This window comes from Heterodontus francisci, chromosome 20 (genome assembly GCF_036365525.1).
Source record: "Heterodontus francisci isolate sHetFra1 chromosome 20, sHetFra1.hap1, whole genome shotgun sequence".
NCBI lineage: Eukaryota > Metazoa > Chordata > Chondrichthyes > Heterodontiformes > Heterodontidae > Heterodontus > Heterodontus francisci.
The window spans coordinates 56,679,241-56,701,425 of NC_090390.1; the positions used below are offsets into that span (position 1 = coordinate 56,679,241).

Here is a 22,185-nt window from a genome sequence, read left to right on the forward strand (position 1 = left end):
AGAGATAGGCAGAAAGAGTAATGCCGCAGTTAAACAGATATTTTGGAGAGTTCGACGCAAATTAGTGCAGTTGTTAAACTATAAAATACCCGCAGGCCGCTGAAGCTGAACTGAGCTCCCTCACAAATGATCTGCATGGTGCTTCTGAAGACTGTACTGGGGAGTGATGGAAAGGTTATATCTGTTCGGAATGATTGTAGTGTTTGCTATACAAAAGTTTCCTGTATTTTGCACCAAATAAAAGAAATACATGTTTGTGTAAGGTACAAACATCTTAGCGGCATACATGCAGCCATATTTACAGAAATGAGCAGGGATCACGTTGTATCAAACAAAAGCAGAGATTTGGAAACCGAAACGTTTAAATGCTAAGCAGGAGCTGTTCCCATTTCTGATTTGTCTTTGTACTAATAGCGCCTCTTATTTCTGAGACACCACTCTGTGTAACAAAAGCAATCCTTTCTCTGTCCTGTATGCAACCGCGTGTTCTGCAAGTACGGCTTTTAAACCAAAATGTTGTTAGTCTTTCAAAAAATATATATAATTTGTGTAGACTTTTCCATTATAATGATGATTGTGTACATACGGACTCAGTAATTATTCACATGCTTAATGGATCTGAAACAAGCCAGCATGCATCCTTAAGTTTTATTTTTTGTTGTTTTAAATGAAGTTTTGTTGAATTACGTGAAGGATAAACTGCTTATATAAAAGGGTTTCTTAGATGAATATTGTGGTAAAGATGTAAAGTCTCCTGAGCTACATGTTCTGAGTAGGAATCATTTTATTTAGGCAGGTTTGTGGAAGTGACTTTCAGAAACTATTTTACAATGCAATTCTCTCTTAACAGTTCTGTCTGCCAATTAATTCAGCCATTGAGCGAGAAAATTATTTATGTGTGGGAATGGGTGACGAGTAAAATTGGTGGCTGAGATAGCTATGTTGAGGAGGAAAAATAACGTAAAACCAAAGGATGAATGATAGAAAATCGAGAACAATAAATCAGCCTACATTTTTTCTCAAATATTTTATTTGGGTCCGTAACTATTATATTACCATGAGCATAAGGACGCAGGCTGATTTTTTTAACCTACATTGTATAGAAAATTTAAAGAAACGCCAGTGAATAAAACCTGGAAAACTGCGATGCACTCGAATGGAAGAACTCAGTAACAGTGAAGCATGCAAAATTACTAAAAAAAAACATATGGAATGGGAGGATTACTGCAATCGTAAATCTTCAAAATGGAATTATATTTAAATGGTTTGCATGTATTTGAAATGGTTCCCATTTTCAAAAGTATGATTACATTTCATTATATCACCATATTATCTGAATTAACAAACTAATTGAGTTCTAAATCTTATTATTTTAATAAATACACATTTGATTTGCAAATGTAGAATCTAATGAAAGGAGGCGGGGGGCAGGGGGGGGGGGTGCGGTGGGTTGGTGGGGGGAGAGGCGATCACACAAAGCCATAAGATCCAAAAACTGACACTAAACCGCATTTCTATTTTCTTTTATGTAACGCTGAATTGATTATTGGGGTGAGATAGATTTCCACAGGTTGATAATGAATCCGATACAACATAATTACTGTTTCAGTAAAGCTGTATCAGTAACAGGGCACCACGTATTTTTTTGTGCAAGCGTCTTTTAGTTAGAAAACGTTTTACAACTTGGTCAATTTTAAAATGTTATCAAAGTGCAAAATATTAAGTATAACCTCATTTTTATTGGACCGGCCAGTTCTTGATAGAGTGTAGATTAGGTCAGAAAAGGTACTTTTAGGACACTCAATACAAAATAAAAGTACTTTTTCATATTTGTAGTCGCTGTTTTCTGTTGAATAAACTGTTGAGTGTTTGCTATATAAACGTCTTAAAAGTTTATGCTGACACTGTTGTCATAAAGTTTAGTACCGTCAACAATACAAGGCACCATTTTGTTGTTACTTCACACAAGGGGCAACATATTTTGACTTCTGTGTTGTGTTTATTTTCAGCCACGACCGATAACAAATTAAAACACAATCAAAGGCACAGAGCCACAAATTTAGCGCCCTGTCGCTTGTGAATCATCTGACAGAACTGTTGACAGCTTTCACGCGATAAACTAACAGCAATGCTATCTGAAAATCAGAATCTGGTTTCTTGGACGTCAACCATAAAAATACACACGGAATAACCTAGAGTCGTTCGTCTGTAAAGGACTTTAACCGTGACCTTCTGCAAAAGTAGGAATGGTTAAAATATATTTTCAGTATACAAGCACCGGCACATATCTGTGCATTCAAGGGATTACTAAACTCGGTTGGTCTGTACTTGATCCAGCAACGCCACCCGACTGGTTTGCGGCTCCCGTTTAAATATCACACTAATCTCAGCATCGAAACTGCCCACTTACTTGCAGGAGCTCCATTTTTAAAATAAAAAAGAGCTGTCACTTAATATAAAGGTAGTTGTTTAATCCATAAATAAATATATTCATATCCTGCGTGTGTACAGATATTTGCCAGGTGAAGTGTACTGTGACTGACCCTTCCAGCTATTGCGAAATACGTCTACAGGTTATACTGACAACTGTAAATAGTTACCGTTCCGCAAACTCTTGGAGAATCAATCAGTTCTCCCAATATTCTTCAATACAAATTGGAAGAACTTTTGAAAAATAAAGCTTTGATTGAAAAAAAGCCATACAGATCAACCATCGCTTTCATTGCAATTTCCTAACCTGTATTACAGTTATTTTAATTAACCACTGTCTGGGGTTTCAATACTAATGCTGTGAAGGGAGACATCAGATGTGACCGTAATACAAAATGTGACTCATTAAATAAACACGAACCTCACTACACTGAACATAAAATACAATACACCACGTATCAGGTAATATTTGACTAAGAATAAGTCAGAATAATTATATAAAAACTGAGGTGCCTTTTCCTTTACTAGATAGAATAACGTATTCCTCCAGATTAGATACACTAATGCATAGTGCAAAATACCAATCCAGCTAGTTTCCCAGTAAATAATGATGTCCTTAAGCATGGAAACCATGAAATTTTCGGCCTACCAACTGATCGTGATTCGGTATCTGCAAATAGCGTGTCGTTTTTGGCCACAGATGGTATTTTTACACTTTATTGGCGAAACAGCAGTTTTAGTGTTTCTTGAGCTAGTGTTTGTATGAAACTACACAGTTGAGTAACAAAGGATGATTACATTTTATTTTAGTTCACAACAAGTCTGCTCAACAAAATTCGGCATTACAATATCAAAAAACGCCAATATTTTATTTCTTTTTTTTGCTAAAACATACAGAACACCCATTATTCTCGCAGTAAATAACTTACATCTGGGGAAATCATCAGAAATAATAAACACAAAGTATTGTCTGAAAAACATTAGAAACTTTATCTTATGACCTCTGTCAATAAATTTACAATCCAGCTAAATTAAAATACGTCGTCACCACGTAAACAGTACATTTATTAAATAAATAAACAGAACTTTAAATATTTTTCTGATTGTCCTTCAGTTAAAGCGCCTTGACATTAGAAACTTGATAATGTTCAGAATCGCCACACACTAATCGTCACACGTTATTCCAGTTTAGTCCAATATAAGTGGGATTTCAACTTGCAATGAATTTCCTCTATAATCCAAAACAGTGCTTTAACTTCTTTAGTACAATATTGCACAGATACGTGAAACAATAGTAAAGAACAACATTTTCACCACTCCTTTTAGTACTTACAAAAAAGACATTTATAGCAGATCCTCTCAAAACTACATGGCTTAATCTTACAAAACAAAAATCGTCAAATTAAAATGAGAACAAATTGAGAAACCCAGTCTGGCCTTAAAGGGGTACAGATGAGGCTAGAGGATGTGAGCAATGTAGAAATTTACAGTTGATCTTCTTGTGGATCGTTGCTTCAAAACTACAAGGTATAATCTTACAAAAAAAAGTAATGCAAGTTAAATATTAAAATAAAATCAGACTGGCCGCAGGAGGGGTACGGATGTGACTACAGGATGTGAGTAATAGGCTGGATGTGGGAATGTTAGTAAAGGCTGGGTGACTGGTGCGTTACCCGGGCTCCCAGACTCCGAAACCGAGTTCTCGTGGTATAAGATAGGCACCCGGACTATCCTTTGAGCCGCGTGACTCATGTTGGCCGCTTCCAGTTCGGCAGCCAGCTGCCTTTTCCACTTATTCCGGCGGTTCTGGAACCAGATTTTCACCTGGGTCTCAGTCAGGTGGAGAGAGGCGGCGAGCCCTGCTCTCTCCGAGCTGCTCAGGTAACGTTTCATGTCGAAGGTCGACTCCAGCTGGAAAACCTGACTTCTTGAGAACACCGTGCGAGTTTTCTTCTTCCTACATGGCTTTCTTTCCGGACTTTCCGCCCTCTTTTTCCAGTCCTCGCTATTATTGTCTTCCTTCTTTTGTTCCTCTGAGTCGCTAGATTCCTCCAGCACGATCTCTTCCAGACTTTTGGAGTCTTCCTTTTCTTTGCGATCCGGCTCGATTTTGAGCGCCGGCTCCGGAGAGTCTCTGTCTGGAGATGAGTCTCTGGCACATCCGCTGCTCTTCTCTACAGCTGGGACGAGAGAAAGAATTACCGTTAGATACGCCGCAGGCCATAACGGATGGGCGACAGTGCATTAGAAAGGATAATGTGCTTAAAGATCCCTTACCTTCTGTCCTTGGAAGATGAACCCCCGATGACAGCGTGCAGGGGTACCACCAGGCGGGGGACCTCTCCAGGTAATGCGCCGGGAGCGCAAACCTCTGTGCCGGGATTTCAAACCTTGGGAAGCCGGGCTCCCTGCAGTGAGGTAAGGAAAAAGTAGCGCCTTCAACCACCCCTTTCACCGCCGAAAGCAAAGTCTTAGGCTTCGAAGGCTTTCGATCACAGTTCAGCAGGTTTTTGATGGAGAAGGAGGACTCTTTGGGCGCAATGGGACTCTCCTGTGCTGCTGTCTCGGGCATGGTGGCCTGACTCGGATCATAAACTGAAGGAATCGTGCAGTCTGATCGGAAAGCAGACGGCGTTGATCAGAATCCCGGGAGTTCAGAAAAACGCACCAAACTTTTGCATGTGGGTACAGTGGAAATCCACAGCAATTTGGAAGAGAGTAGGAGGCATTCAGCGTCAATCTGGCGCCAGATGATAATGATGAAATAAAAATGTCATACAAGTTAAATGCAGAAAGTATACGGCGATTGGGCACGCACAATGGCAAATGGGATTACCGAAGGAAAAAAAGAATGGCATGTAATGAGTCCACCTCCCTATACTTTGCGCTTCGCTTAAGGCTATAAGAGCTCGCCTGTTATTGGCTTTATATAGTCCAATTAGGCAGCAAATGAGGACGAGACTAATACCACAAAAGAAACTCGTCCTGTAAACCACCACTAGACGAGCAGTAGGCAAATGACTTACTCTTGTCCATTGGCACAAAATGCTGCTTCATTTCCATCTGTAGGGGAAATTTGTTTAAAGTGCCCAGGCTTTTGCTGCTCTGTCATTTTGAGCGCCTCAACACTCTGGCTGCCCATTGAGGCAACACATTTTACAATGAGAAAACAAAACAACCTTGTTTCTATAAATTGGTTATTTTCCAGGCTTTGGCTTTTGAAAGTTCAGTTTCTATCTGGGCTGCGTGGTGCAGTACAGAAAATAAAAGCTTCTCCGCGTTTAAAGCAGCCAGATTCAAAAAGAGACGTCTGCAGTGTTTTAAACAGAGACGTTCAATTTGTGAGGTTTTCGTGATAAAGTATTATATGCCAGGGATATATGGCACATTAAAGCGCGATTTTATGAAGTGTAGCACTGCAAGAAATAGCAATAATTTTATTATGGAAGCAAGCCCAATTTGTATATGAAGATTTATAAGTAGAACGGATATGCTGTGATTTCGCATATGTCATTTTAATGTACTGTATTTCTCATGAGTTCATTTAATAGAGACGAACCATTTTGACTGTTTGCCTGACGAATTTAACCTTCCCCCAAACAAAAGTCGCGAACCGCTTGCGCACTTTGCTTTATAAAAGAAAAGCGCAGACGTATCTAATGTTTCCAAATATTATTTTAGTTAAAGTCTATGATAATACAAATAATACAGTTTAAACACTTGCAAAATGTTACAGCACTAATTTAATAGAACGAGAATTGAGGAAGAGGAGATAATTATTCTGTAAACGAGAACAATTTTATATTAAAATATCACTTGAATATATTCACTTGGTTTTGATAAATGTCAACTGAGGACTGATTTTTTGACTATTATTATTCCAATTTATACTGCAGCAAATCTCACGACAGACCTTTTTATTCTACGCACCTCGCCAGCTCAGTTTAGCAAACGACATAACGACACGGTAATTTGATTACATTTGTTTTGGAAGCTTTAATTAAGGTTTACATTTAGTTTATTTTCATATGACAAATGTGTTTCCTTTACGCTGCAGCTGAACATAACACATTGTATTACTTCTATATTTACATAATGTTCCAGAATTGTAATCAGATAGAAAGCGTCAATTTGCTGTTTGGTCTTACAGTACATAATAGGCAATGATGGCAACAGCCCAGCTCTTATCTATAATGCAGATAATTTATAGCACTAAGGAACAGGTCAACATTTGGATGAATGTGCGTGAAAATTGAAACACCCATCTTCATTCCCTGTACATTATTTGCTACCTATGGCCTTTGCTGTTTATCCAATGTTATCTTTCGTTTCATTCAGTTGAATGACAACATTCACACCTGAGTGCCATTCCACGAAGATACTAGGCTCACTCTTAGTGTAAACGACCAGGCTAATGGACCAGGTATTTTCCGTTGACACTTAGCAAAATGATTATTGGTGTACACATCTGAATTATCATTCAGCACATATTACAATTGTATTATTGTCCATTCTAATGTTTGCAAATTAAGGAATACTACGCGCCGTGACATCCAAAAAAGCATTTATTCAAATCTATGGGGAAAATGAGTCATGGGTGCAAAACTTTATACATAAAGATACATGTTAACTATTACACAGGGCAGTAAAAGGTAGCTACTGCAAAGATAATTACAACTACAATGCATTTCCCTACAGGCTGCAGATTAATTCATCATTTGCATCTGCAATTAATTTGTCTTTCAAAAAGAAAATCACCTGCATGCACAAAAGGACTAAGTCGTGTTTATAGTCATTATAAAGGGGACTGGACTTACTTCCAAAGTTCCATCCCCATTACGCCAACGCTATAAAGCTCTTTTGTTCTACAGCTTCACGTATTTGCCTGCTGAACTGAACCATAGTCAAGGAGACTGAGTGCGATTGTTTGCGAGATTATATACAGGGGAAAAAAACATCAGGCATCAGTCAGTTATTTAAAGGCACCTGCTGAATGAATGGATAAATATGTGTAATATGCATAGATGGTCAGATGGAAAAGTTCTTTTCAACAGTTTAAACAAGTCTAAATTCTGCATCTTTTAAAGGGAAGCGCAGCGAACAAAGTGGTAGATTGATCCAAATAATTTTAGATTTGGGAATATGACTTCTTTTAAATGAAGTGCGGATATTTTAGGAGGTTGGGTTTCTTCTGGTTGTTGCCTCACTAGAGTGCCAGCCGGTTAGAACTACTGAAAACTGCGAGTTACTCATTCACAAGCGGTCGGTGAAACAATTACCGAAAACGTTTGACATCAAAACATGAATCTCAGTTTCTGTAGGCACATGTGAGCAGCTTAGGGAGGGATTCATTAGAACCACTACTTAACTAGTTTAACCTTTATTATCCTTAAGAACTTTTCCATAGTCTATTTACATTCTGATTGAATTAGCTTATCATTACAATAGGAAGTAGCAACATCAGTTATATTCACATTAATATAGACAATTGCTACAATTATGTAGAATACCTAGAAATCCTGAAAAGAAAATAACAGTGTCCCTATGTGTAGTGAATGTTGTAATTTAGATTCTATTCTTTAAGAAATACCAGCTTTTGCAGACCAACAAGCAATTCTTTATTTTTTTAAGTTCAAGTAGGTCTAGCAATTTTATTGCCTGGAGGTGCTGAAGATTATTTTAAAATCTATTGTATGATCATGTAATTTACCCTGGTTTCACTCTTTGAGATTACATGCGTTCATTGTTCAAACTTTCTTTAATACTTACAGTGTATTATTAAGGAACTATCTCTAGTTATTTTGAATGGTACGACGGTATCAGATATAAAATATACAGTATATAATAGTTTTATACTTATAAAAGGACAATAACTACGACAGAAAGCTTCTCTTTATCAGTATGGCGTAGGTAAACAGAAGTTAACACAGATGTAACTAATACAGATTCTTTATGTACTGTTGAAGATACATATATACGTTATTATAGATTGATGCTTGAGGTAAAAGGCTACTATGAAAGGACATGTAAACGTTTATTTATGATACCTTGTTTCTGATTTGAATTACCCCGACTCCTGGATTCTTTTTCATGCATCATTTTACGCAGCTTTTCTTCCATTATATGTTGCTTTAAGGAATTTGTCCCCTTCTAGATTGAGTAAAGCAGTATTTACATATAAAGAGCAATGCAAAGTTCTCAAATCAGTCCAGAGTCATATCTTTGAAAACAAGGGTTCATACATGCTAGCGATTAAGTCACAATAGCTTAAAGTGTATATCAGAATTATGCAATCGCCGGTATACTGTAAGAAAGTTAAGCATAATTGATTGTGAATTCTATGAGAACTTGGTAAAACATTAATCTGGTGTTCACTTATAAAATCTTGAACCGAACCAAAGAGAATTAACTGGATATTTATTATTAAATGTTATACAAATGCTACAGCAGCACTCAAACAATAAATTAAATAATTATGCTTAAAAACATTATTAACAGACTTTGATTCGGCTCCTTCTTTGAATGCGGCAATTAGCGGTTAGAAAGAAACCATTACACATCTAAATTGGACAGTGATTTTTAAGCAGCCACCTTCTTATTAATTACATGACTTTCACTAAAGGAATGCATTGTTCTCTCTGATGTTGCTTGGAGATCACGTTCGTCCCTCTACTGTGTAACAAACTGATTTTTTTTTGCTAATTATTTGCCTTCAGGTTATGGGCAGATAGATCAGAGAGGTACACCTTTCGAGGTCTTAAAACAACCCCTGAGGAGAAGACATCAGAAACCGCGAACATGTCCATCAGGGCAGTCAATCTCTCTGACAGCAGATACTTATCATCAGGGAGCTCCTTTGTAATATGAAGTCTTGAAACAAGAGATAAACGAGCTGCTTGATACTTTAGGTGTTGTCCCTGAATGTTGAAGGCTTATATCGTTTTAGGGAATGATTTTTTTCCCCTTCTGTTTCTTTTCAGGTTCTTTTTAAAGAGATGACAATCACGTCACTAGACAGAAACAGAAGTATGCCAAGGGCAATTAACCTTTTGCCTGCTGCAGTGAGAGTTTGAAACCACACCTCGGAATTCTATTTTTCTTCGGTGTTCTGTAAGCAGAGAGTTGTCTCAGAGAAGATCTGTTCGTTTGGCATAATCATTCTCTCACAATTCGGGATAACTTACTTTGTTTAGTCGGCAGAAAAGCGGTTTGGGGAAAAACACATAATTAGTTCTCACAGTTAAAGTAACGTTAAGAATGGTAAACCCTTCGCTTTTCTCAGCTTTTCTCAGAAACCATTCATAAACGTTGTGTTCAGGAGCAAGTTGCTCGATCACTTCTGACCGAAGAAATACTACAGATGGGAGTGGTTGAATGATTCATAATTAACTTAGGGTTGTGTGCCGAACGTTTCCTGTACAGCACCCCCTGTCGATATATATTTTATCACCATTTCTTCAAGCAATGTACAGGTCAACAGCACGCATTTCTGCATTTTTATTGCAACAGCAAAACCTGGCATAAATTCATTTTTTGTTTTTGTTGGGAACAACATAGCAAAAACATATATCCAGTATTAACCGAAAGAAAACTTTCAGATTCACACAACAAATCGTATCGGAGCACAAAAAAATGTATAATTCTGCGATGGCTGCTTTTATGAGACTGGAGGGTATTGGATTTGTCAATCTTCAGGCCTGTATTGGATTTGTTATTTTTATCATTCTATTTCTTTATGTTACATTCGGGTTAATTCCAAGACGCCAAAACAAGAGAGTAATCACTCTGTATTCAGCGCTGATTTAAAAAAAACATCATTCTGTTAAATTCTTAATATACACGAATTGACGATGACAATTACAAGTGCTCGGAGACGATCACGACAGAAATTGGAACCCCGCTTTCCAACTTAATATTATGTATGAACGAAAATGAGGCCTGCATTATTAAACTTCTGAATCATTTTATAACACCTGTAATTAAAAAGAGGGAGAACTAGCATCCATTTATATAATTCCTCAGATGGTGTTATCTACCTCTAGATTGTTTTTAAGCAGGTGTCGGGAAATTAGTTAGTAAAAAGAAATACATCAGATTTTAACGCCAGGAGCCAACAGTCTGTTTTCAACATCATAATTTTAAGAATGAAAGCAAGATGGGATGTACACGCAAAGCTGAAACAAACTCAGCTAGCGAATGACTAAATTGCAATCTGCGTTAGTAATATTTCAGTTCAGATACATTAAAAGCAAGCTGGTTTGAGTGAAGGAAAGAAACAAGGCTGAAACAAAGCCCAGCCTCTTCAGAATGTTTTTGGAAAGTCGGGGTCTTATTTTTCTAAGCAAACATATCAGTAAACCTGATAAATTACACAGAAGTGTTTGTTTATACAAGTCTGGTATTAAGAACCCGCTAGAGAGAGACTTGTGCCCTTTCTGACTGCTTGATAAAGTTGTTGGAAATCAAGCTACAATTGATGCTAGAAATGGGGAAAAAACACCGCGGATCTGAAATATAAACAGGAACTGCCGGAAATCCATCGCAAGCCTGTCTGGGTTACAGACTACATTTATAGCAGTTTCTGATTTTGTTACAGTAGATGTCATGCTGTACCAATCTTAACCACTGGACGTATCATCAGTGGGATCTACATTGCACTCAAATATAGTTTACTGTCTTACACGTTTTGTTTCAAATGCAGAAGCTATTATGGTTTAAACTGCTGGTGTGAATGTTGTCAAATTTTCAGACCAGCCAGGTACCAGTACCCGATGACTGTGGCAGTAACTTTTTAGTATAATAAAAACAAGAAATGCTGGAACCACTCAGCAGGTCTGGCAGCATCTGTGGAAAGAGAAGCAGAGTTAACGTTTCGGGTCACTGACCCGAAACGTTAACTCTGCTTCTCTTTCCACAGATGCTGCCAGACCTGCTGAGTGGTTCCAGCATTTCTTGTTTTTATTTCAGATTTCCAGCATCCGCAGTATTTTGCTTTTGTTTTAGTAACTTTTTAGTACTTTGTCAAATTGATCTGATACCATCTATTTAACATTTCCAACGATTCTGTTCTGTTAATATTAAACGCTGCGTGCAGGCACGAGTGTTCAGTTGAAACAACAGCAACACAACTTTTATCTCTCCTGAATTTTCTGCTCATTTTAAACATTCACAGAAAAAGACCTACCAGTTTTGGAAGACAAGGCAGAATTGCGAAGACGTATTTTGTCAATAATAACGTGCCAGCATCTGCACAGTTAAATATGAACGATTCCAAGCTATAATATTCATCATCATAATTATGAAAGGTTCAGGAATGCTGTTGATAACCATGTCATAATTCCTTTATCCGCAAAAAAGCAATATCCGACCAAAACAATTTTCAGACTGTGTGAATTATTAAATATTATTGCATTATCATGCTCGGTCATGATGAATGCTCCAAATGAAAGCTTTGAATCATTGTATAGTGGGCGAATGTGTAACGGAGAGAATGCTAACCTTGATATAATTCTAGATAATTTATCCAAGTCCAAACGTTCGGTAGCACAATGGCATCAAACATTGGACGGTAGATGGGCTCTTTGTTCATTGTTACAGAGTAGTTTGCACCAGAAAGTAAACAATCCTGACTTCGTCAGTGACAGTAGCAAAATATACGCTCTCTGAAATATTATTGATGTGAGATTTGTTCATTTAGTGTTGGTAGCCCAAGAGACCGCTCCCCAAAACGCTACCGTAAATGTGACGCATAGCTTGTGACAATAAGCTGCGCCAATACATATGGTGCGTATAATTTCTGGCTCGATTTATAGTGGAATCGCCCACAACATGGTACCAATATTTAGTGGGGAAACAGTGTTTTCTCTTTTGTCCCTCTTTGGTTGTACTTGTACACGTCAGTTTGGCTCGTTTGACTTTCATTGTTTTGAAGTTCCCTCAAATGTATGATTAAACTTTTATTCAGGATTGGAAAGGACTGTTATAAAAGTATACAATAAGAAAGATGCTTGTCTTCAAACATATATTAGAGCGCAGTGGTTCTCTTTACCTCGGCACATGCATCTATTGCTCGGTCTGTCCAATCTGTTGATACCCAGACATTTGCCAAACACTTAATACATGTCATTAATATCTTACTCGTGAGCTTTCTCTTAATGAGAAATCAAACCAGACCCTGCTCTGGCCTCAATTCTGTAAATCGAAAGGTTGGTCCTGTACCCAGTGACCTGCTTCCAGGGGCACTTATTGACGAATCTTTAAAAGGATTTAGAAAAAGATACAATTTGGAAAGCAATGAATCTCGGATTGTATTAAAACTGGAGGTGTATAAACCGGGCCATTATCTTGACACTCTAGCTTAAATCCAGCTGTCTATAAAAGGTGTAGTGTAAAGCTGGCTGAGTAAGTGTTTAGGTCTCAAATCGTTTTTGTGACGGAGGTGCAATGAAAAACCAACAGCTCGAACGCAGGACGCACTAATCACTGTTAAATGCTGATTGCCATACTAGGTAACACGTCCTAAACGTTGCTTTAGTCCAGATTTGTACCATTTTATATTCGGTTAGGTAGGTAAATTAATACAACCCAGTTGCATATGATTTATTGCATAAAGCACGTAATTTTAAAAGTATAAAATATTTAACTAAAGTTAAATGGAACATTTACTCTATTTAATTATAGAACCGCGGCCTCTCTTCCGCTATTCACATTCGAATACTGAGAACAGACAAGCTGTTCGTAATTTCGGAAATTTGCCTGTTTAATATTGAGTTCTGCATAAATTCAATAGTAAATATTTGTTCGTTGTATTACATTGTGTTTAGGAAGAGATTGCTTGTAACACGTTTCGTGTAATATGCATTCCTGATATCTGTACTCTTTAATATAACACCAGTTTATTAAACAGTGCAATATCTTATCAAATGTTTCATGTGTAGCTTATGATCTCGCGGCCTTCTCAGAAACCTTCACCCCAATCTGAGCAATTATTCAGAGTTACCAGAATAATAAGCATAGTTCTTACAGCCTGTATGGAGTCTGTGGTAACACCGTTCTGACTATTATGGAACCTAGAGTACTTTGCAATATATTCTGCCATGAAAATTGCAAGGGATAAAGCGTCGAGATAGAAAGGAAGGATACAACACTACAATAATGGATCAACATGTTTCTTTCAATTTAACTTGCCTGCGTTTTAATCAATGTTTTTAACCACAACAAACGTGAATTCCACAAATCATCAAACTGGTTTACAAACAAGGAAAGTGTATGCTGTTTTCAGAATTCATTGGGAAACGGTAAGAAAAGCACTGTGAGTGACACTCAGTACTTCTGAAAATATATAAATGGTCCACTGGCACCAGTTGATGGCGCTACAATTCACTGCACCAGGTTGAACCTTATTTGCATGATTTTATCTTCCGCACGAACATTTAAAAGTATATAAATTAATTTGGGAAACTTCATTCATAGGATTGTCATTCACAATGATTGTTTGGTATCTAGTCCAATACACCATATCCCTCTTGACTGTACATACAGATTTCTAATTGAACTGGAACTTAAAATATGTCTTATGAAGTGTCACTGTTATTGACTCCTCCATCAAGCTGTCGCCTAAAATTATCATTATCTATTAGTTTATTCCTGTCTTTTATGCTGCTTTTTGCTTGGTGGTTGCTGGTGATGGGGAACTGGCTAAGCGATGGCTCTGACCCATAAAAATGAGGGAGATAAGTGAATACGAATAGTGGAAGCTGAGGCCCTGGTGGATTCATGGTTACCCATTGAACATAAGAACATAAGAAATAGGAGCAGGAGTAGACCTATGGCTCATCGAGCCTGCTCTGCCAATCAGCCCGATCATGGCTGATCTTCGGTTTCAACTCCACTTTCTCGCCCACTCTCCATATCCCTTGATTCCCCGAGAGACCAAAAATCTGAATATCTCAGTCTTAAATATACTCAACAATGGAGCATCCACAACCCTCTGGTGTAGAGAATTCCAAAGATTCACAATCCTTTGAGTGCAGAAATTTCTCCTCATCTCAATCCTTAAATGATCGGCCCCTTATCCTGAGACTGTGCCTCCATATTCCAGATTCCCCAGGCAGAGAAAAAACTTCTCAGTGCCTACCCTGTCAAGCTCAGAATCTTGTATGTTTCCTTGACATTAAATCAACTCTTTCACGTGTACAATCAGTTACTCCTTCCAGAGATTTGTCAAATAAATCCATCAGTGATCATTATTTAACCAAAAAATGAAACAAACAGAAAAAGGAGATTTTTGACAACCTTTTATTGTTTTCTTTTTAAATGTAGTTTTCAGTCCCTACTTCTCTCTCCAAAGGCAGTGACCCATGTGCTATACATCAATGAACAGCTCTGGTCCTTCAGCTCTTCACCCAAATAGCCAGTGGCCATTCTTCCATGTCTGGGAAGTGAATTAAAAATAGAAAACAAAAGCAAAATATTGCAGATGCTGGAAATCTGAAGCAAAAACAGAAAATGCTGGAAATACTCATCTTGTCAGGCAGCATCCGTGGAGAGAAAAATAGAGTTAATGTTTCAGGTCGATGAACTTTCATTAGAACTGGCAAATGTTAGGAATGCAATAGGTTTTGAGCAAGTGAAAGGGGAGAGGGGGAAAGAAGAATGAAAGGGAAGGTCTGTGTTAGGGTGGATGGTGGGAGAGATTAAATGACAAAAGGATTTATGGTACAAAGCCAAGTAAAGAAACAAAAGATGTGTCTAGATGAGGTGTAAATGGCAAAGCAGCTGTCTGAACACAAAGTAAAGGGATTAAGAAAGAAACAAGGAGGGAAAAAACAAAAAGGAAAAAAAGCAGTAAAAAAGAAAAAAATGGGGACAGAGGTTGTGATCTAAAATTATTGAGCTCAATGTTGAGTTTCGAAGGCTGTAAAGTGCCCAGTCGATAGATGAGCTGCTGTTCCTTGAGCTTGCGTTGAACTTCATTGGAATACTGCAGGACAGAAAAGTCAGAATGGGAGAAAGGTGGAGAATTAAAATGACAAGCAACAAGAAAATCGGGGTTGCGCTTGTGGACAGAACAGAGATGTTCACAAAGCAATCACCCAGTCTATGTTTAGTCTCCCCAATGTAGAGGAGACCACACTGTGAGCAGCGAATACAGTATACTAAATTGAAAGAAATACAAGTAATTGCTGTTTCACTTGGAAGGACTATTTGGGGCCCTGGGCAGTAGGAAGGGAGGAGGTAAAAGGGCTGGTGTTGCATCTCCTGCACTTGCATGCAAAAGTGCCGTAGGAAAGGGGGGAGGTGTTGGGGGTGACTGAGGAGTGGACCACGGTGTCGCAGAGGGAATGGTCCCTTCGGATTGCTGAAAGGGGAGGGGAAGATGGAGGTGGCAGAAATGGGAGAGGATGAAAAACAGAAAATGCTGAAATACTCAGCAAGTCTGGCAGCATCTGTAGAGAGAGAAACAAAGTTAACATTTCAGATCGATGACCTTTCACCAGATTGGGAAAAGTTAGAGATGTAATAGGATTAAAGCAAGTTAAAGGGGGAAGAGTGAGAAAAAGGACAAAATGAAAGGTTGGGAAAAGGGTGAAGGCAAGAAAGATTAAATGACAAAAAAGTTTGTGGTGCAAAGGCCAAGTCTGGAAAGTGAATACCTATTTTACTGTAGAGGCATCCCAGTGGAGCCAGATCCTGTTATTGACCAGTGTGAACACTGAGCAAAGACAAAAATTTCTCTGTGATGCCCTGCAGTATATATGAGTATCCAAAATAAGTGGAGAAAAAAAAGAACTTTTCATATGTTGCTTAAAACATTTGCAAAAAACATCACCACGCATTATCTTTCAGTTTCTTTCATTGTTAGTGCAAGCTTACTAATATTACTAATTTTTGAATGTGGAAATCATGACCATTTTTTTCACAGAAAAGGTATATTTTTAATAGTCTTTGTACTGAATGGACAGACCTTTATAGAGACAGGAATGATTTAAAAAATATACCAAGATATGCTGTGCAGATGCACTAGTCTTGAATTAATATTTAATTTTGAAATGAAATTCATTGCTGTGTTTTAAAAAAGACATTATTGCAATTGGGTAAGGATAGTAGCATACTCTTCTAATGAACTGTATTTTTTTAAACCGAACTTTCATTATAACAATTGCCTAAGGCCTATTGAAACAGTGTCTAAGTTATATGTGTTAGAGTAGAACACATCTGTGGACTAATTTAAGGAAATGTAATACTATTTCCTTTAAAATACTGGCCATTAGAATGTATTGAGAAAAGTGAATGAGAAAAAGGGAATTACACAATAACATCAGGGGGAGAAATGACCGGGCAGGCGCTAATTCTTAACACTGAGCAGCAGTGCAGCCAAGCATCCTGGTACAGCCCCAGAACTGATTCCAGGAAAGCAGCCAAGGGAGGAACTTTGGACAGTTCTGTGGCACATTTAACATTAAAATACTGAAAAGATTATGTAAGTTGGGCAATGCCTTGATAAGCAGGAAGTGGTGTATTAGTGTTCATCTTTGGAATTCTTAAAAAGAGCTTGGTGCCTCTGTTGAACAGCATCCAAGATAACCCAATGACAAAGAGACCCTATTACAGATGTAGGAGTAATATTCAAAGAACAAAGAACAGTACAGCACAGGAACAGGCCATTCGGCCCTCCAAGCCTGCGCCGATCTTGATGCCTGCCTAAACTAAAACCTTCTGCACTTCCGGGGTCCGTATGCCTCTATTCCCATCCTATTCATGTATTTGTCAAGATGCCTCTTAAACGTCTCTATGGTACCTGCTTCCACCACCTCCCCCGGCAACAAGTTCCAGATGTATAAAGTTAGTACTAAACCATAAGATGATTGCTTTTCAGTTATGATGATTTAATCATATACTGTCAGGAATATCCTTCCTTTCTGGGGTTCTGCCTGATAATTGATTGTAATAAGTGCTCGAATATTTTCTATTTTTGTAACTGGTAACTTCAGTAAGTACCGCATTAGATCTAATATTAGAGATTAATATCAACAACATAATTGGATAATACAGCATTTTCAACACTCCTACTGACTCTTACTGACTGAGATTACCGTATAATGATTAATTGTGCTGGTGTAACTAAGGATTGCTGCAGATTCAAATGGCATTTAAAGCTGTATTACATTAAAAGTGCTATATAAATGTAAGTGTTTGTAAGAATATCTGCTTCTTATATGCAATGCATTGGATAAATTAAATTTTATAAATACACTTTATTTTTCATTTACATCTTATTTCAATAAACTGGACAAGACAGATTACAAATTGAAACAGGATAACTGGCAACCATTTAACTGGAATTAATGGTAACAATGTATTTGTACCATAGTAAGCATTAGCATGCTGAAAAATCCTGATAGATATATGTCTTTAAGTTTCTTGTTGTCTAAATGTATAGAAAACATGTGTCAGTATTAAGAATCTTGGGTAGTAGTGCACAGCCACCCCTAACGGGTAACCTTCTTTCAATAGCTTGCTGCAGATTAGAAACTCATTAAATTAGGAATGGTGGGCAGAAACTGATGACCCTGGACTCTCAGTGTAGCTGAAACTAGGAAATTGTAGGTGGCTTGTTTTCTTATGAATCCTTGTGTCCCTAATGGTATCTGAGAGGGTCAGAAAGTATTTAGCCAGCGAGCTTCTTGACAGAGAGGTAGAATTCTGCAAATTAGTTTTCTAATTCAGGTAAACCTATGCCAGATGGCATTATTTCTGTGACCTCTTTTACAGGAGTTAAATTTTGTGCTCATTGCAGTGAAGGATTTCAGTGCTGTGTTGGGAGTGGAATACTATTGTCATCCAATGTTAGCATCAAACACTCCCCAATCAGGTATAGCATAATTAGCTGATGCAACTTTACCTTGGCCCCAACATTGAAAGAGCACCCCTATTACAACAGTATGAGTTTTTTCTCTTCATACCCCTGCCATCATATGGCCTCTGGAGGTCAGTGCTAACTTAGTGCCATTTAATACAGAATTATAGGCAGTTTGTGTTAAGTTCACACCGAGCCACCTACGGAGATATTAGGGCAGATGACCAAAAGCTTGATAAAGAGGTCGGCTTTAAGAAGCTTCTTGAAAGAGGAAATATAGGGAGAGAGAGAGGGAGAGGTTTAGGGAAAGAATTCCAGTGATTACGGTCTTGGCAGCTAAAGGCACAGCAGCCAATGGTGCAGGAATTAAAATCAGGGATGGTCAAGAGGCCAGAATTGGAGGGGAGTGGATATCTTGGAGGGTTTTAGGGTTGGAGGAGCTAACAGAGATAGCGAGGATAAGACCATGGAGGCATTTGAAAACAAGGATAAGAATTTTAAAATTGAGGCATTGCTTAAACGGGAGCCAATGTAGGGGGGATGGGTGAACAGGAGTTGGTGTGAATTAGGGCATGGGCAGCAGAGTTTTGGATGACCTCAAGTTTATGGAGTATAATAAATGGGAAGCTGGCTAGGAATGCATTGGAATAGTCAAATATAGAAGTAACAAAGGCATAGATAAGAGTTTCAGCTGCAGATGAGCTGAGGCATGGCTGGAGTCGGGCAATGCTACAGAGTTGGAAATAGGCAGCCTTGTGATGGCGCTATATGTGGTCAGAAGCTCATCTCAGTGCCAAAAATTACACCAAAGTTGCAAATCGTTTGGTTCAGCCTCAGGCAGTTGCCAGGGAGAAGGATGGAGTCAGAGTCAGATGGAAACAATGTTTGTGGCGGGCACCAAAGAAAATGGGCTCGGTCTTCCCATTATTTAGTTGGCGGAAATTTCTGTTCATTCAGTACTGGATGTTGGACAAGCAGTCTGAGAGTTTAGAGACAGTGGAGGGTTCGAGAGAGATGGTTTTGAGGTAGAGCTAGGTGTCATACACGTGTGTACATATGGAAACTGAATCTGTGTTTTCAGATGATGTCACCAAAAGGCAACATGTAATTGAAAAATAGGAGGGGGCCAAGAATAGATCCAGCAGTCTGGGCTGGATTCAGACTTGGGCCTGAAATATTCAGGGGCTGTGGGCTGGATTTTGTGGTGCTGGCATGGATGGCTTCCAGAGCTGAGCCAAAAAGGCTAGGGGAACCCCGCCACGGCCATTCCAAGGCCTCCGATGCAATCTTACGTTGCTCTGACACTTAAGTGGCTAGTGTAGGATAACCATCCCTTTAAAGACACACATCCTGCCTCCAAGAGCTTCCTGCCAATCACAGGGCTGGCAGCTCAGCAGTATCGGCAGCACCACCAGGAATGCTGGCCACTGCTGGTACTGCAGAGACCATGGATCCAGGTTCAGCACTGGAGACCCGCTCCTCAGATAAATGAGGTAGGGTCGCCAGGGCCAGTCCGGAAGCTCCTGGTGAGGGGGGTGGTGGAAGGCTAGGCGTTGTGCAGGTAGAGGGGGATCCACGGAGGTGCAGTTTTTCCAAGCAGGTGTCCTTCGTGGGCCACAGACTGACCACAGAGGATGGACCCCCTCCCCAAGACGGCAGGGAGGGCACCCTGTATTATTGGGTTACCTCCCAATGTGGCAGAGGCACCCCCGCAACTAGTTAAATCCCAGCGGCATGGGGAAGAGGCCCTTGAGTGGTCATTAATAGGCCACTTTCGGGCCTCAACTGGCCTCTGGGCGGAAAGACCATCATTGGCCAATCCCGCCCCTGTCAAAATCACTTGGTGACAGGGAGGCGACGGGCCCTCCATGCTCCACCTCCCGTTGCAATTCTATGGGCCCACCCCCTTCCCCAGCCTCTGAAACCGTCTTGGGGGGGGGACGAATAAATTCCAGCCCTGGTTAGTTCATTGTATCACCCAAATTCCTAGACACCATTCTCAGAAAGCAAGCTATCTAATTTCAGGCCTTTGCCAATGGCTGGATAATAGATTCATGAAAGCAGCACAGGTTTGCTTGCTGTCTGCTTTTCCCTCCTTTCCATAGGAGAAAACACCCTCACTGTTACTGGGTGCCTGCTCATGATAGCTTATTTAGATTGGAGACTCACCATGTAGGGAATTATAAGTACAAACCTATATCCTTTGATGCTAGGGTGGCCACTGGCAGAGGCCAGGAATACTGGACACAAAAACTGCCCTCGGCCCCTCAACCCCTGCGTATGCACACACGCAAAAATAGATGCAAGCTTAAGACCTGCATCCTGCCGATATAATTAATTAAAATGAGTATGGAGCATTGCAATTGTATTTTTTGTGCCCTGAATGAGCTTTATTGATTAACTTCAAAATACCGGACCTAAGGGAGTCTGGTACCTGAATGGGGCCAGATGGACTGAAATTGAACTATTCGGTACAAAATCAGACAAATGGCCACCCTATTTGATTCTGTGGAGAAACAGAGTTAACATTTCAAGTCTGTAACCTTTCATCAGAACTGGGAAAAGTTAGAACTGTAATAGGTTTTGAGCAAGTGAAAGCGGGGGCGGGGGAGGGTGGGAAGAAGAACAAACGGGAAGGTCTGTGATAGGTTGGAGGGCAGAAGAATTTAAATAACAAAAGGTTTCATGGTGCAAGGCCAAAGGGAATGGTAATGGAACAAGTAAAGAACTGAAGGTAGCAGCACAGGTAGATAAGGTGGTTAGGAAGGCTATGGGATACTTGCCTTTATTAGTTGAAGGATAGAATATAAGAGCAGGGAGGATATGATGGAGCTGTATAAAATGCTGGTTATGCCACAGCTGGAGTACTGTGTACGGTTCTGGTCAACACACTATAGGAAGAATGAGATTGCAATGGAGAGGGTGCAGAAGAGATTCACCAGGATGTTGCCTGGGCTGGAGAATTTCAGTTATGAAGATAGGCTGGGGTTGTTTTCCTTGGAGCGGAGAAGGCTGAGGGGGGGGCCTGATAGAGGTATAAAAAATTATGAGGGGCATTGATAGGATTGATAGGAAGAAATTTTTTCTCTTAGCGGAGAGGTCAATACATAAGGGGCATAGATTTAAGGTAAGGGGCAGGCGGTTTAGAGGGGAGTTGAGGAAGAATTTTTTCACCCAGGGGGTGGTTGGAATCTGGAACACACTGCCTGAAGGGGTGGTAGAGGCAGGAACACTCACGACATTCAAGAAGTATTTAGATGAGCACTTGAAACGCTAAGCGCGGGGAAACGGGATTAGCTAGGACGGGTGCTTGATGGTCGGCGCAGGTGCATTGGGCCGAAGGGCCTGTTTCTGTGCTGTAAAACTCTATGACTCTATAAAAGATGTGTCTAGAGGAGGTGTGAATGGCAGGATCCTGACTAGCTGCTGTCCAAAAGCAAAGTAAAGGAAATAAGAAAGAAATGAGAGAAGAAACAAACCAGCAAAGAAAAATGAAACAAAATGAGGGCAGAGGTTACAATCTAAACTTGTTGAATACAAGGTTCAGCTTCATTGGAATACTGCAGCAGGCCAAGAACAGAAAGATCAGAGTGGGAGCAAGGTGGAGAATTAAAATGACAAGTGACTTAAGCTCTGGGTCATGCTTGCAAACTGAAGAAAGGTGTTCCACAAAGCGGTCACCCAATCTGCTTTTGGTTTCCCTGGTGTAAAGGAGACCACATTGTGAGCAGTGAATACAGTATACTAAATTGAAAGAAGTACATGTAAATCGTTGTTTCACCTGGGAGGAATGTCGGGGCCTTGGACAGTGAGAAGGGAGGAGGCAAAAGAACAGATGTTGCATCTCCTGCGCTTGCATGGAAAAGTGACGTAGGAAAGAGAGGGAGTGTTGAGGG

The 22,185-nt window shown here is 39.5% G+C and overlaps 1 protein-coding gene across 1 annotated transcript; it reads right to left on the bottom strand.

Annotated features, from left to right (window-relative positions):
- Nucleotides 1-3,719: 3,719 nt before the first annotated feature.
- Nucleotides 3,720-5,097, bottom strand: LOC137380945 (homeobox protein HMX3-A-like). Its single transcript, XM_068053356.1, has 2 exons — nt 4,708-5,097; nt 3,720-4,610 (listed from the first exon to the last, which is right to left on the bottom strand). Exons 1-2 carry the CDS (start codon nt 5,000-5,002, stop codon nt 4,006-4,008), a joined length of 900 nt encoding a protein of 299 aa, XP_067909457.1. The 5' UTR covers nt 5,003-5,097; the 3' UTR covers nt 3,720-4,005.
- Nucleotides 5,098-22,185: the final 17,088 nt, after the last annotated feature.